The 11,742-nt window shown below is 64.0% G+C and overlaps 1 protein-coding gene across 2 annotated transcripts; it reads left to right on the forward strand.

Annotated features, from left to right (window-relative positions):
• The first annotated feature begins 3,522 nt into the window (after positions 1-3,522).
• On the forward strand, positions 3,523-11,538 carry TCEA2 (transcription elongation factor A2). 2 transcript variants are annotated; one of them, XM_059407484.1, is made up of 10 exons: positions 3,523-3,757; positions 6,717-6,779; positions 7,121-7,226; positions 8,196-8,286; positions 9,361-9,491; positions 9,715-9,771; positions 10,125-10,279; positions 10,351-10,494; positions 11,045-11,116; positions 11,318-11,538. In XM_059407484.1, the coding sequence occupies exons 1-10, from the start codon at positions 3,686-3,688 to the stop codon at positions 11,324-11,326; spliced, it is 900 nt and encodes a 299-aa protein (XP_059263467.1). In that variant the 5' UTR covers positions 3,523-3,685; the 3' UTR covers positions 11,327-11,538. The 2 variants fall into 2 exon arrangements, with proteins under 2 accessions (XP_059263467.1, XP_059263466.1); XM_059407483.1 differs by having other exon boundaries at positions 3,524-3,757; positions 10,348-10,494.
• The last annotated feature ends 204 nt before the right edge of the window (positions 11,539-11,742 follow it).

Here is an 11,742-nt window from a genome sequence, read left to right on the forward strand (position 1 = left end):
GGCCCCCCCCCCCCCCCCCCCCGGCAGCTTCTTGGAGGAGGAAGTTCCCAAGGTCAGGTAGGGTCCATGAGGGGTCTGGGGCAGGCTGCGAACGTCCTGAGCAAGGTTCCCAGGGTCATGGACTCATGGGGGCCTCCAGACCAGTACTTTGACGGTGGAATACTGAGTTTTGGGGTTGGTGGGTGCTGCCCCAGCTTTAGCCCTGGTGAGGGTGGGAGCCCCCGCAGCTCCCACCCATGGGGGGCCTCTCTGTCCTACTGGGTCCGCTTCACAGTTGTGGCCAGAATGGACTGCACCTCCCTAGGGGGAGGGTGGTGGACACCAGGCCGGCCAGCTGGTCTGTGGCTCCCGCCCGCCACCTAGAGGCCACTGCTCATCATGGGACACACAGGCTATGCCCCTGGGTCATCCTACCCAAACCCGGGGCTTCCCATTCATGCTGCCTGGGGCCCTACCCCCTCCACGCAGGGCTTGACCTGCCAGGTTTCAGGGCTCCTGTCTCAGGGGAACAGCTGTGGCCCCCAGCTCTCCAGCTTGGAAGTACCCTGCCTCCTCTGCCCCGTACCCCCGATTTGTTCTGTTGACTCCCTCTTTCCCGTCACCTGCCCTGCCTGGGGCCAGGCTCCTGGGACACTCCCTAACAGCCCCCAGCCCAGCCCTCTGTGGGCCTGGCTCTTGCAGGGCGTCCCCACCTCCTGGCCATCGCCCTGCTGAGGCCCCAGTGTCTCTGTCTCCATTTGTCTCCAATCTCAGTGGAGATCCACGGAGGGGACATGCTGGGCTCCTTAGGAGGTCTGTCGCTAGAGGCCCCGGAGGTGGACCCCATCTGGTTTCTCCTGGAGGACAAAGGGTCCTAGGCAGCCAGGCCAGGATCTCCACTCTGGCGGAAGGGCTCTAGTCCTCCCTCTCCTCCAAGTCCTCACTTTGGGGCCATGTAATGGGGCAGTGCAGGAAGGAAAGCTTGTAGGGTTACAAGGGATACCAGTTACAGTGAAACACAGGTATTTAAATATTTCCTAAAATGTTCGATATAGAAAAGCAAACAACAAAAAAGTGTGATATAGAAACCCGAGCACTTTAAAAAATATATTTTACTTATTTATTTGACAGAGAGAGACACAGGGAGAGAGGGAACACAAGCGGGGGGAGAGTCAGGCAGAGGGAGAAGCAGGCTTACTGCCAAGCAGGGAGCCTGATGCGGGACTTGATCCCAGGAGCCTGGGATCATGACCTGAGCTGAAGGCAGATGCTTCACTGACTGAGCCGCCCAGGCACCCTTAAGAGTCTTCATTTTTAACCAGCTCCCTTGGTCATGCTTTAGTTACATCTTTGTGGCTTAAACCATTCAACCAGCCCCACAGAGAGGCATTCCTTATACTAAGTCCCTTGCACAGACAGTGGGACCGTAGGTCACCAGCAGGTGCTCCCAGGCAGGGTCAAGGGTGAAGCCCCACACTGGTTTCCCAGGCTGTCTACCTGCCTGCTCTCCTCCCCAGCACCTGGTGCTCATCTGTCCAGTGGAGATCAGGTGGGGACTGACCTTGAGGCTGGGCCTGACAATGACCTGCCCGAGGGTGGCTGTGCTGATAGCCCAGACCCTGCCTCGATCGAGGCCTTGGCCAAGGTCCAGTGTCTGGCACGAACCCTCTTGAGAACCAGGTGATGCTTCAGAGAGGCCTGTGCTGATCTTTCGGACTCCAGTTTGAGGGACCTTAAGCTGTTTTGAGTGCTCTTGGACATACACCTGCCTGCTCAGGAGTGTAGAGGCTGAGTGGTCTGTCGGCCCTCCCTCCCCTGTGGTCCAGGCTTTGTCAGAAGCTATGGCTGAGCTCAGCATCCCAGGGTGCTGGGTTGTGGTGGCTGGAGGTCTTCAGCACCACCAGGGGTTGCTCTAAGAAATCCCCTGAATCAGCTCACCCCTGTCTTCTCAGAGGCCTGGCTGGGGAGCCTCCATGGACACGTCCTTGTGGGCAATGGGGGGCCAGGGTGAATTTCTGAGGTGCTATTCTCTGGGGTTCTTGTTGGTGTCTGTTGTGCAGGAGCCCAGCGAGCTCCCCGTTCTCACCAGTCACTGCTTGTGCAGAGCAGGGCTGGAGGGTGCACAGCTCCAGCTTCCTTGTGTCCCTGGTGTGGCCAGACCCTCAGAGGCTGCACACAGGTTCAGACCATGGGATTCTGGCCATAAGGACTTGCTTGGTTGGGAGGGTCAGAGCTATGGCGCCAGAGCACAGTGAGGGGCAGAACCAGAGCTGGTCTGGAAACGTGGTGATGTGTTCACCATCACAGGGCCTCTGTCCTGGAAAACCTTTGCTCCCTCTTAGGAATTCCGTGCTTTTCCCTTATGATTACTAAGGAATCTCAGAAGTAACCCTGTTTTCCTTTTCACTCTGGCTGCTGGAAAGCTCAGTCATAATCAACTTAACACCCCCGAGAGTCCAAGGCCTGGTCAGCCGACTGGTCATCCCATCTACCACCCGGTCTCACAGCTACTTGGCCTGAATTTCTGGGGCTGTGCGGCTCACAGCACTATAGACATCAGTGCCCTGGCTCGTACCCTCCCCCAGAGCTGTGCCCTGTCCAGCAAACCGCCCAGCATGGCATCACTGAGTGCGCGGCAGATATGCGCAGGAGATGCTGGATCTGCCCCTTCTGCCGCGCCCCGCAGGCCTCTACCTGCAGCGGCCGGCCCTCCAGCTAGGTGCAGGCTGGCCATTCCCAGGGACCGCCCCCAGCAAAGGTGACCACTGATTGCTCGTGCGGTGTCCCCTGACCTGTTCTCAGCGCGTGGTGTTTATCAAATGACCGCATCTGAGCAGCGCCGCGGGGCAGACATTTCACGGTCGCGGACACAGAGACACCGAGGGGTCAAGGGACTGTCTGAAGCGCGGAGCCCGGGATTCGCGAAGGAGCGGACGCCGCAGGCGGCCCGGGACTTGCTCTCACGGCCTCTCCGAGTCCCCCGGCTCCCTCGGACCCCGCATCCCGCGACTGCCCCCTCCCACCTGCGGGCGCCACGCACCAGCGCTCAGAGACCAGCATCGAGGCCAGAGCGCGCAGGGGGTCCGCGCGGCCTCGGGGCGCGGCGTGGGGGTCGCGAGCTCTCCCGCAGGGTCCCGCGGCAGCGGAAGGTGGAAGAAGAGGGCGCCACGCGGGCGGGGGCAGGCGACGGACCCGAACGCGCCTCTGCGGGTGCTACGCCGTCGGACCGCCGGCCGCTCCGGGGTCGGAGCCGGGGAGGAGGGGTCGCGGGCGCACAAACCCGGGGTCGCGCCCGCCCGGCACGCTCCTTCGGCCTCGGTGCGACCGCAGCGCCCCCAGCCGGCTCGCGGGCTCGCGGGCTCGCGCGGGCGCTTGTGGGACTGCGAGTCCTGCGGCCCCGTCGGTCTCCGGCGACCGCCCGCGGCGGGACTACATTTCCCAGGAAGCCATGCGACTCCGCGTGGCTTCTGGGAGTTGTGGTCCAGCGCGGGGCGAGCGCGCGCGAGGCGGGAGGCCGCGGGAACTCCATGTCCCACGATGCAGCGCGGCGACCGCGGGGGCCGGGGGTTTGAACGGAGGGTCTCCCGACCGCGGCGGGGCTGCGTCGTCTGCGACGGGTGCGGGCGACGGCGTCGGCCGGGGCAGGGGTCCAGGCCCCGAGGCTGAGGCTGGCGCGGCGGGCGCTGGGGGCCCTGCCCCCGAGGCGATGATGGGCAAGGAAGAGGAGATTGCGCGGATCGCCCGGAGGCTGGACAAGATGGTGACCAAGAAGAGTGCGGTGAGGGGCGCGGGCCGCCAGGACCCCGGGACCCCCGCCCCGCCGACCCCCGCCGAGCCTGCCGAGCCCCCTTCAGGGTCGGGGAGACCACCCGAGGGGCAGGACGAGACCCCGCCCCAGCAGAGACTCCCGGGACGTGGGGAGACCCCCGTCGGTGGCCGAGACCCCTGCCCTGGGCCAGCCCTGCCCTTCACTCCCGCACCCGCGGCCGAGGCCGCAGTCGGGCCTGGACCCGGTCCCGGGAGCCGCGCTCTCTGGACGCAGACCCCAGCTACCAGGCCGAGAGCCCGCAGACCTGAGATCCGTCTCCCTCGGGGCCCCCTAACTCCAGGCCGCCCCCGCCCCCAGCCCTGCCGGAGCCGGCCCGCGGACGCGTTCTGGGTGCCGCCCTCCAGGCCCTGCCGTCGCCCCAGCCCGTGCAGACCTTCCGTCCTGGCTGCCCCGCCCTCCGGGCCTCCTTCGGTCTCAGCCTGGGCGTCCTCGCAGCTCATCCCGCCCCCGCCCCCAGGACTCTCCGCGGAGCCCCGACCCCGACTCTGAGCCTCCTGTCCCGCCCTAGGCCTCCCACTTCCTTTCTGAGCCTGCGGGAGTTCGGGGTGGGAGACTGGACGCCCCTGCCCGCCCCCTCCCCGCCCCCCACCCCCCACCCCCCACCCCAGCTGCTGCGCGTCCCTCCCCTCGGGTCTGCCTGGGGCTGTGGCCCTCAGCGTCCCCCTTCACAGGCAGGCCAGGGCCTTTCTCGGCGGAGCGGCCCCCTTTTACCCTGTATCTGTCCCCGCCCTACAAGAACCAGGTTTCCCTAATAAATTCTTTCCCTTCCTAGCCAGGACTCAGCCGGCAGCAACTGGGGAATGAATGGGTAGTTTTGTAGAGAGACCCCTGGGGTAGACCCCTGGGAGTGCCGTGGGGAGAGCCGGCGTCCAGCTGTGCCCACTGTGCTGCCTGGCATCTGTGTCCTTGGCCAGTGAGTCTTTGGGGGAGGCTGTGCTGTGGTCTCTAAGAGGAACCAGGCAGATGGGGTTCCAACGTCAGCCCCTTCTCAGCTTTGAGATTCTGACAACCTACCTGGCCTCCCATGGACGCATCTTTGGTGGGTGGTACCTGCCTTTGGGATGTTGGGAGGGGTCCTGGCCGGCTCCCTGAGAGGCTCTGTAAACACAGCCTTCTCCCCCCAAGACTGGGGGCAACTGGTTAGGGTGGTGGAGGGGCTCCATCATGGGCTTGAGATGCTGGGCGGCCCCTCCAGGACTGTCTGCTTGCTCTGGGCTCTGAGTGGTTTTTTGGGTTAAGCAGGCTTTTCATGGGTCCTTGTTGACTAGGTTCTGGACAGGGTTTGACACTGGGACCTAAAAGGGGGCTGGTTCCCCTCATTTGTTCAGCAAACGGCAGCCCCTACAGACAGACAGACAGACAGACACACACACACACACACACACACTCTCTCTCTCTCTCTGAGTTCATGCCCCTGGGAGGCCGTGGGCAGCACAGAGCGGGGGTGGGGGGGAGCAACCCGGAGCCGTATCCAGAGGTGACCAGAGAAAGAAGCTGCTGCTTCTCTTGAAGGAGACAACATCTCCCAGGTGGGGTCAGAGCTGGGTCCGTGCAGGGCTGGGCGGGGGCAGGTGGCGCTGGGGGAGGGTGTGTCCAGGCAGGAGCACGAGGAGGGGGAGCTGAGCACCCTCTGGGCCCGGAAGGCGCCTGGGGTTTGAGGGTGCTGTGGTGCGGGCAGAGAGAGAGCTACCAAAAGTTCCAGTGCCTGGGAGGCTCTGTGGGGATCTGGGACCCGTGACTGGGAAGTCAGGAGTGGTGTTTCTGCCAGTGGTCTGGCGCCCACAGAAAACTGATCAGTGAGCAGCCCTGTCTTTGGCTCTGATGACCATCTTTTTTTCTCTGAGGAGGTCACTTCAGGGCTGGACTCTGTGCAGCCTGAGGGGCAGAGCCTGCTGGGGGTGACGTGGGGGGCGGGGTTAGAGCATAGATACCACCCCGATTGGGGGATGGGGCAGGGCCAGCCCTGCCCACGGCCTGGGCTGCAAGATGTGCGTGTCTCACAACCTTGGGTGGCTGGGTCGGGTTATTTCTGCCCCCTTCACGTCAAGGGAAAGACCCACACATGAAAACCCGTGTGTTATGAAGAGAAGCCTCCGAAGAAGGCAAGAAGGGAGGCGGCTGGAGGTGTTGTGTGGGGTGTGGTCATCGCTTGAAGTCGAAGGGGCTTTGCCAAGAAGGTGTCCTTTGAATAAACTTTGAAAGAAGGAGGACAAATCTGTAGATCTTTGGGAGGTGTTTCTGGCAGCAGGGGCAGCAGGTGCAAAGGTCCTGAGGTGAGCCGCTTGGCACACTTGAGGGACCTTAAGCTGAGCCTGGAATGGAGAGAGCAGCCCATTGGTGTGTGGCCTTGGTGTGGGGGAGGGCTTTGAAGAAACAGATGTGGGGTGGGAGGGGCAAGGAGGGGACGGTGGCTGGTCCGAGGGTTAGGGCAGGGCCTGGAGGGATTGATGAAGCTTGGGGCCGTGGGACAGGAGTCCGCGTATGGATGTGATGGCAGTAGCGCTTGGCCTCTGCAGGGGATACTGACCTTGCCGGGTTGACCCCTCTCAGCTGGTGGGTGATCCGCTTCAGGGAGAAGCTGCCCAGCCCACCACAAGGGACAGGACACTGGATGGGGCAGTGAGCGCCCCTGGGGCCACACCTTCCCCTGGGTGCGACCCTCCTGCTGGGGAGGGACTGCGGTCCTTGGGGCTGTTTCCTGCAGCCGTCGCTTGGTCAGTGACCCAAAGTCCTGGGACTGAGTTTGCCAAGCTGCTTTCCGTCTCCTTCTGGCCCTCTCTGGGCATCTGACCCCAGGTGGATCTCCAGATTGTTGCTCCTTGTGCCCCCCGCCTTCTTTTATAGGAGGCAGGGGCTCTGGCCACAGAAACCTCGAAGTCATTTATGCAGGTCCCCCTTCTCCTTCCAGGAGGGAGCCGTGGACCTGCTGCGGGAACTGAAAGCCATGCCCGTCACGCTGAACCTGCTGCAGGTAGGGCTGGGCGCGCCCCCTGCCTGGGACAGCTCCCGGGTACCTGGCAGGGCTTGCTGGCCCTGCCTCGGGGCCTTGGTTGGTACAAACGTCTGTCCTGGAGGACACCGTCCGTGCCTCTGTCTGTTGCTCAGGAAGACAAAGGGGCACCTAAGGATAACCCACCGTGTTTCTCGCTGATGCTCCTGGGCTCCTCATGGGACAGAAGCCCTCAGAAAGGGTATCCACTGCACAAGCTGGTCCCCATTCCCTGCCCCATGGGAGCCTTGGAGGGTCTGTGAGGAGGGTGTGATTGCCCCCCCCCATTGCCCCCCCCCCAGCCCAGGCTGCTTGTTTTGCAGTCTACACGGGTTGGCATGTCTGTCAACGCCCTGCGGAAGCAGAGCTCTGATGAGGAGGTCATCGCGCTGGCCAAGTCTCTGATCAAGTCCTGGAAGAAGCTCCTGGGTGCGGGTCAGGCGGCATGGGCCGGGAGCTGGGGCCCCTTGCTGGTCAGCACTGTGTAGGGTGCGGGTAGTGCTGTTCCTGAGCCAGGGCCACCTGGGAGTGGGGTGTTCCGGAACTGGTCCGGGACGGCTTGGGGCTAGGACACCAGGGGAGCCATCGAAAAGCTCGAAAAGAATGCTGAAGGTAGTAGCAGGAGTGCACTTGAGGGTGGCCAGGGGCCCTGGAGGGACCTGAGTGGGGAGGTCACACAGAGAGAGGGGGTCAGCGCAGCTAGAGGGCAGGGGCCAGAGGAGTTGGGGAGAGAGGGAGGGGAGACAGCTGGGGTGGGAAGACGCCCACCCGGCGACCCTGAGGGCCCCACCCCTTCCCAGCCTGTCTTGGGCTTGGTCCAGCCCCTTGCGGAATAGAGCTTGGTGTCCTGGGTCTGTCTTTAGTCCTGAGTGGCTGGTGGCCTACGTGTTGGGCAAGTGTGTTTATTCTGCTGGTGGGGGGGCTGTGCCTCGTCCTCAGGGACGGTCCCCCAGCATTGCCTCGGGTTTCAGGAGCCTTGTGAACGGCGGTTCACTGTGACCCCCAGGGCCCAGTGGGGGAGGGACCACGCCTGGTCTGTTTCCAAGTTCAAACACTCCGTCTGTGGGGGCTGACAGGGGACTCTGGACTCAAGGGTCACTTCGGGCCGATGGCTGTGCTGTCTGCTGAGACGGCAGACCCCCGAGAGGCCTCCCGGGCTGGGTGAGGGGTAGGAAAGGGGTGTGGGGCTGTCTTGGGACCTTCTGAGGAGGGAGGACAGACGGCCCCAGGTGCAGAAGTCTCAACAGCTAGGGTCCCAGGTGGGTTGAGGGTGGGGGTGCTAGAGCTGGTGATGTGACCAGGGCTGTGCCGTGGGGGCGATCTGCCCCCCTCCCTAGCCTGGCCCTGCCCTCCGGTTCTGCACCCCTAGCCAGCCGCCTCCTTTCCTGGCACTTGCAGACGCCTCTGATGCCAAAGCCAGGGAGCAGAGCAGGGGCGGGCCTCTCCCCCCATCGTCCTCGAAGGAGCCCCCCGAGGCCAAGGATCCCAGGTAGCGCACCTGGAAGACTGCTGCTTGCCTTCCTGCTCCTGCCCCCGCCCCTGTCCCTCCTGCTCAGCAGATGGAAGGGCAGGTTTCCCTGTGCCCTGGGGCTGCTGAGACCATTGACATGGACACTTCTCAGAGGGAACTTTCCCTGGGGGGGCCGTGCCTGGCTTGGGGGGCCTCTTGCTGCTCCCTTCTCTTCCAGAGCTCCTCCGGACCCTGTGTCTTCCCAGCCCCAACCATCTGCAGGGTCAGGCTGTGTCTACCCTCTGCAGCTCTCCCCGAGCTCCACATCCGTGTCCTGGGGTCTCCTCACTGGCCAGCTCTGGCTGAGCAGCCCCCTTAGCTGGAACACACTGCTGCTGAACCCCTTTCCCCCTTGGGTGCCCCAGGCTGCGAGTTCTGGGGGCCCTGAGGCCTCGCTGCTGCGGCCCCAGGGAGGGCAGTCATGGAGACCGGGGTTCCTCATGCAGCCGGGCTATGGCCCATAGGCTGCTTTGCCTTTGACCCCACGGGGCAGAAGTGGCAGGAGACCAGCCAAGGCTGATCTCTAGATTCCGAGTAGCTGTGCAGGGCTGTGGGCTTATCTGCCCGTCAGCACCTGTTCCCTCCAGGAGACCCTTGCTCCCCCTGACTTGTGGGGCTCACGAGATGCAGGGGTGTGAGGGGGAGGGCTGGTGGATGCAGTTGTCAGGCAGCTTGTGGGGAGTGCCCAGCCCTTCCAGGGGCATCTCTGCTGGATGGGGCCACCTGTGGTCTGGGCGACCCCCGACTCCATCTGCCTTTCCCTGGATTGGCACCTGGTCTTGAGTGGTGTGGCCCTGTGTTCTGGCCTCATGGAGGGCAGGGACCCGCTCTCCCCACCTGGGAAGTCCCACCCGCTGGGCTTTCCTTCCTCTGGCCAGCTGGGCAGACCCCTGGGGCATGGTGGGCTGGAGTCAGGAGGCGGGGGGGTGGGGCAGGACCACGGGCTGCTGTCAAGGTAAGAAGGAACAGGGATTGTGGCTGTCCTGTTGGCTTTTCTGGGACCCATGTGTCCCCGGGGTGCACACGGCCCGAGGGGGGCCTGTCTCTCTCCAGCCGCAAGAGGCCAGAGCTACCCAGGATGCCGTCGGCACCGAGGATCACCACGTTCCCACCAGCGCCAGTCACATGCGACGCTGTGCGCAACAAGTGCCGGGAGATGCTGGCTGCAGCTCTGCGGACGGACCGTGAGCGCCTCCGACACACACCTGGGGTCCTGCGGTAGACTGGACGAGGCCTGCCCGGGGGACAGCCTTCTCCCCTAGCTCACTGCAGCTGAGCCCGGGCTGGGAGGGGGCGGGCAGGGGGCCTTTTGGTCCAGCAGAGCACCTGGGTCCTGGGCCTCGGGGGCTGGGTGGCTGGCAGAGGGGGTGCGGCTGGGGGGCCATTAGTCCGGGCTGTCTCTCGCAGATGACCACATGGCTGTTGGCGCGGACTGCGAGGGCCTGTCGGCCCAGATTGAGGAATATATCCTTTATGCGGGGGCTTGGAACCCAGGGCTTTCTGGTGGAGTCAGGAGGACAGCCGGACTCGCTCCCTGGGGACCGTGCCAGGGGGTGGGTCGGTTGACCTGGGGGGCCCTCCCTGGATCTGCTGAGGGACTGAGTCCACCGGGGCATGGGTCCCCCAGGGCTTTGCAGCTACAGCTGGGCCTGAGTCCAGTGGGGACCCCCACTCAGCAGCCTCTCCCCTTGCTGCCAGGCGCGGGGGGCAGACTGTGTTGCTGGGCCCCTTCCCCTCGCTGGCCCCCCTTGGCTGGCCCCATGGGCGGGTGGAAGGCAGCCACACTAGGCTCTGGACAGGTCCTTAAACGCCTGCACGCATCTTCCGGGATGTGGGAAACACGGACATGAAGTACAAAAACCGTGTGCGGAGCCGCATCTCCAACCTCAAGGACGCTAAGAACCCTGACCTGCGGCGGAACGTTCTGTGTGGCGCCATCACACCCCAGCAGATCGCGGTCATGACATCAGAGGTGAGTCCCGCTGGAGGGGTGTGGGGCCCCCCGCGCGCACTGTGGTGAGTACGTGGTGACTTGTCCAGGAGATGGCCAGTGATGAGCTGAAGGAGATCCGGAAGGCGATGACCAAGGAGGCTATCCGGGAGCACCAGATGGCCCGCACGGGGGGCACTCAGACGGACCTGTTCACCTGCGGAAAGTGCAGGAGGAAGAACTGTACCTACACGCAGGTGTGCCCCGGCCCCTCCGTCATGCTCCAGCAGCCTGTGCCTGCCCCTGGGGTGGGGGGTGAGGTCCGCTGACCGCTGGACACATGCATAGTGAAAGGCACAGGGCTGCAGAGTCACCTTGGGGACCTCCTCCTTTGCCCGACACCCCTGGTCCCCCGCAAGCAGCATTTCGGGGGTGGTTTGCTCTGGGCACTAAAACTGGGGGACGTGGCCTCCCCCAGCATGGGGGTGCCCAGGGGATGTTGTTGCTGGCCAACAACATGGGGGGGTGTGCTGTGCTGCCTGGACAATGCTCGGACCCGTGGAGGTGGACAGTGACGTGGACTTCAAGATGCGACTGGGCCCCCTGCTAAGCGACTGGAGTCGCTGCGGCAGCCTCGGCAGGTCGGCCAGGGGGGCGGAGGGTCTCCCATGCCAGCACCGCTCAAGGGTACGGCAGCCTCCCTGCGTTGGGACTCAAGGGAAGACCTGTACCTCGGGGCCTCCTGCTCCAAGTGGCTTGAGTCCCTGGGGTTGGGGGTGGCCCCCCTCACCATAGCCCTCCCGGCAGGTGCAGACGCGCAGCTCTGATGAGCCCATGACCACCTTCGTTGTCTGCAATGAGTGTGGAAATCGCTGGAAGGTAGGTGGGCGGGCCTTCTCTGAAGGTGGGTGTCTCCATCCTCCCAGGTGTGGGACCCCTGTGACGGGGGGATGGGGGACAGCCCTGCTCCACCAGCCTCCTGGGGCTTCAGAGGAGGTGGGTGGAGACCCCAGGCCTGCTGCTCGCCCTGCGGGGGTCATGGTCTGCACGGGGCTGACCGCACTCATCCACCCCGTGCAGTTCTGCTGAGCCTTGGGATGTGCGTGAAGCCTCAGGCTGCGGCCAGCACAGTGCCGCGGCCTCCCCGTGTCCTCTGTCGACAGTCACCGCTTCTCGGCAGCCGCCCTGTGCCCACCTGAACTTCCCCAGAGGGCTGCGCACCCTGCTCCCCAACCTTGCCTGCGGTATACCTTTCTTCCTCTTTCCCCCAAATTATTAAATGTTTCTGTTTGCCATTCTGATGTTTCTGACCCTTGGTTCTGGTGGACCATGCACAGTCGGGCTGTGACCTGGGTCCTCTGGCCCCACTGTCTGGCCCTCCCCCGCTCCACGGGAGGGGGATGGCAACTCTTCTCCTTGGGATCAGGTGACACTCAGGTTTGGTTCTACTGAACAGAGATGGAGGGAAGAGCCCTCGGGCCTCAGAACATGGGGGGCGGACTCTG

The sequence above is a fragment of the Mustela nigripes genome, chromosome 7 (assembly GCF_022355385.1).
Source record: "Mustela nigripes isolate SB6536 chromosome 7, MUSNIG.SB6536, whole genome shotgun sequence".
In the NCBI taxonomy this organism is placed as follows: domain Eukaryota; kingdom Metazoa; phylum Chordata; class Mammalia; order Carnivora; family Mustelidae; genus Mustela; species Mustela nigripes.

Bases quoted from the DNA above. Each gene is read 5' to 3' on its own strand.
- TCEA2 (XM_059407483.1), top strand. From the start codon at position 3,686: ATGATGGGCAAGGAAGAGGAGATTGCGCGGATCGCCCGGAGGCTGGAC. The intron at 7,227-8,195 runs GTGCGGGTCAGG...TGGCACTTGCAG, and splicing joins GTCCTGGAAGAAGCTCCTGG to ACGCCTCTGATGCCAAAGCC. The intron at 8,287-9,360 runs GTAGCGCACCTG...GTCTCTCTCCAG, and splicing joins CCCGAGGCCAAGGATCCCAG to CCGCAAGAGGCCAGAGCTAC.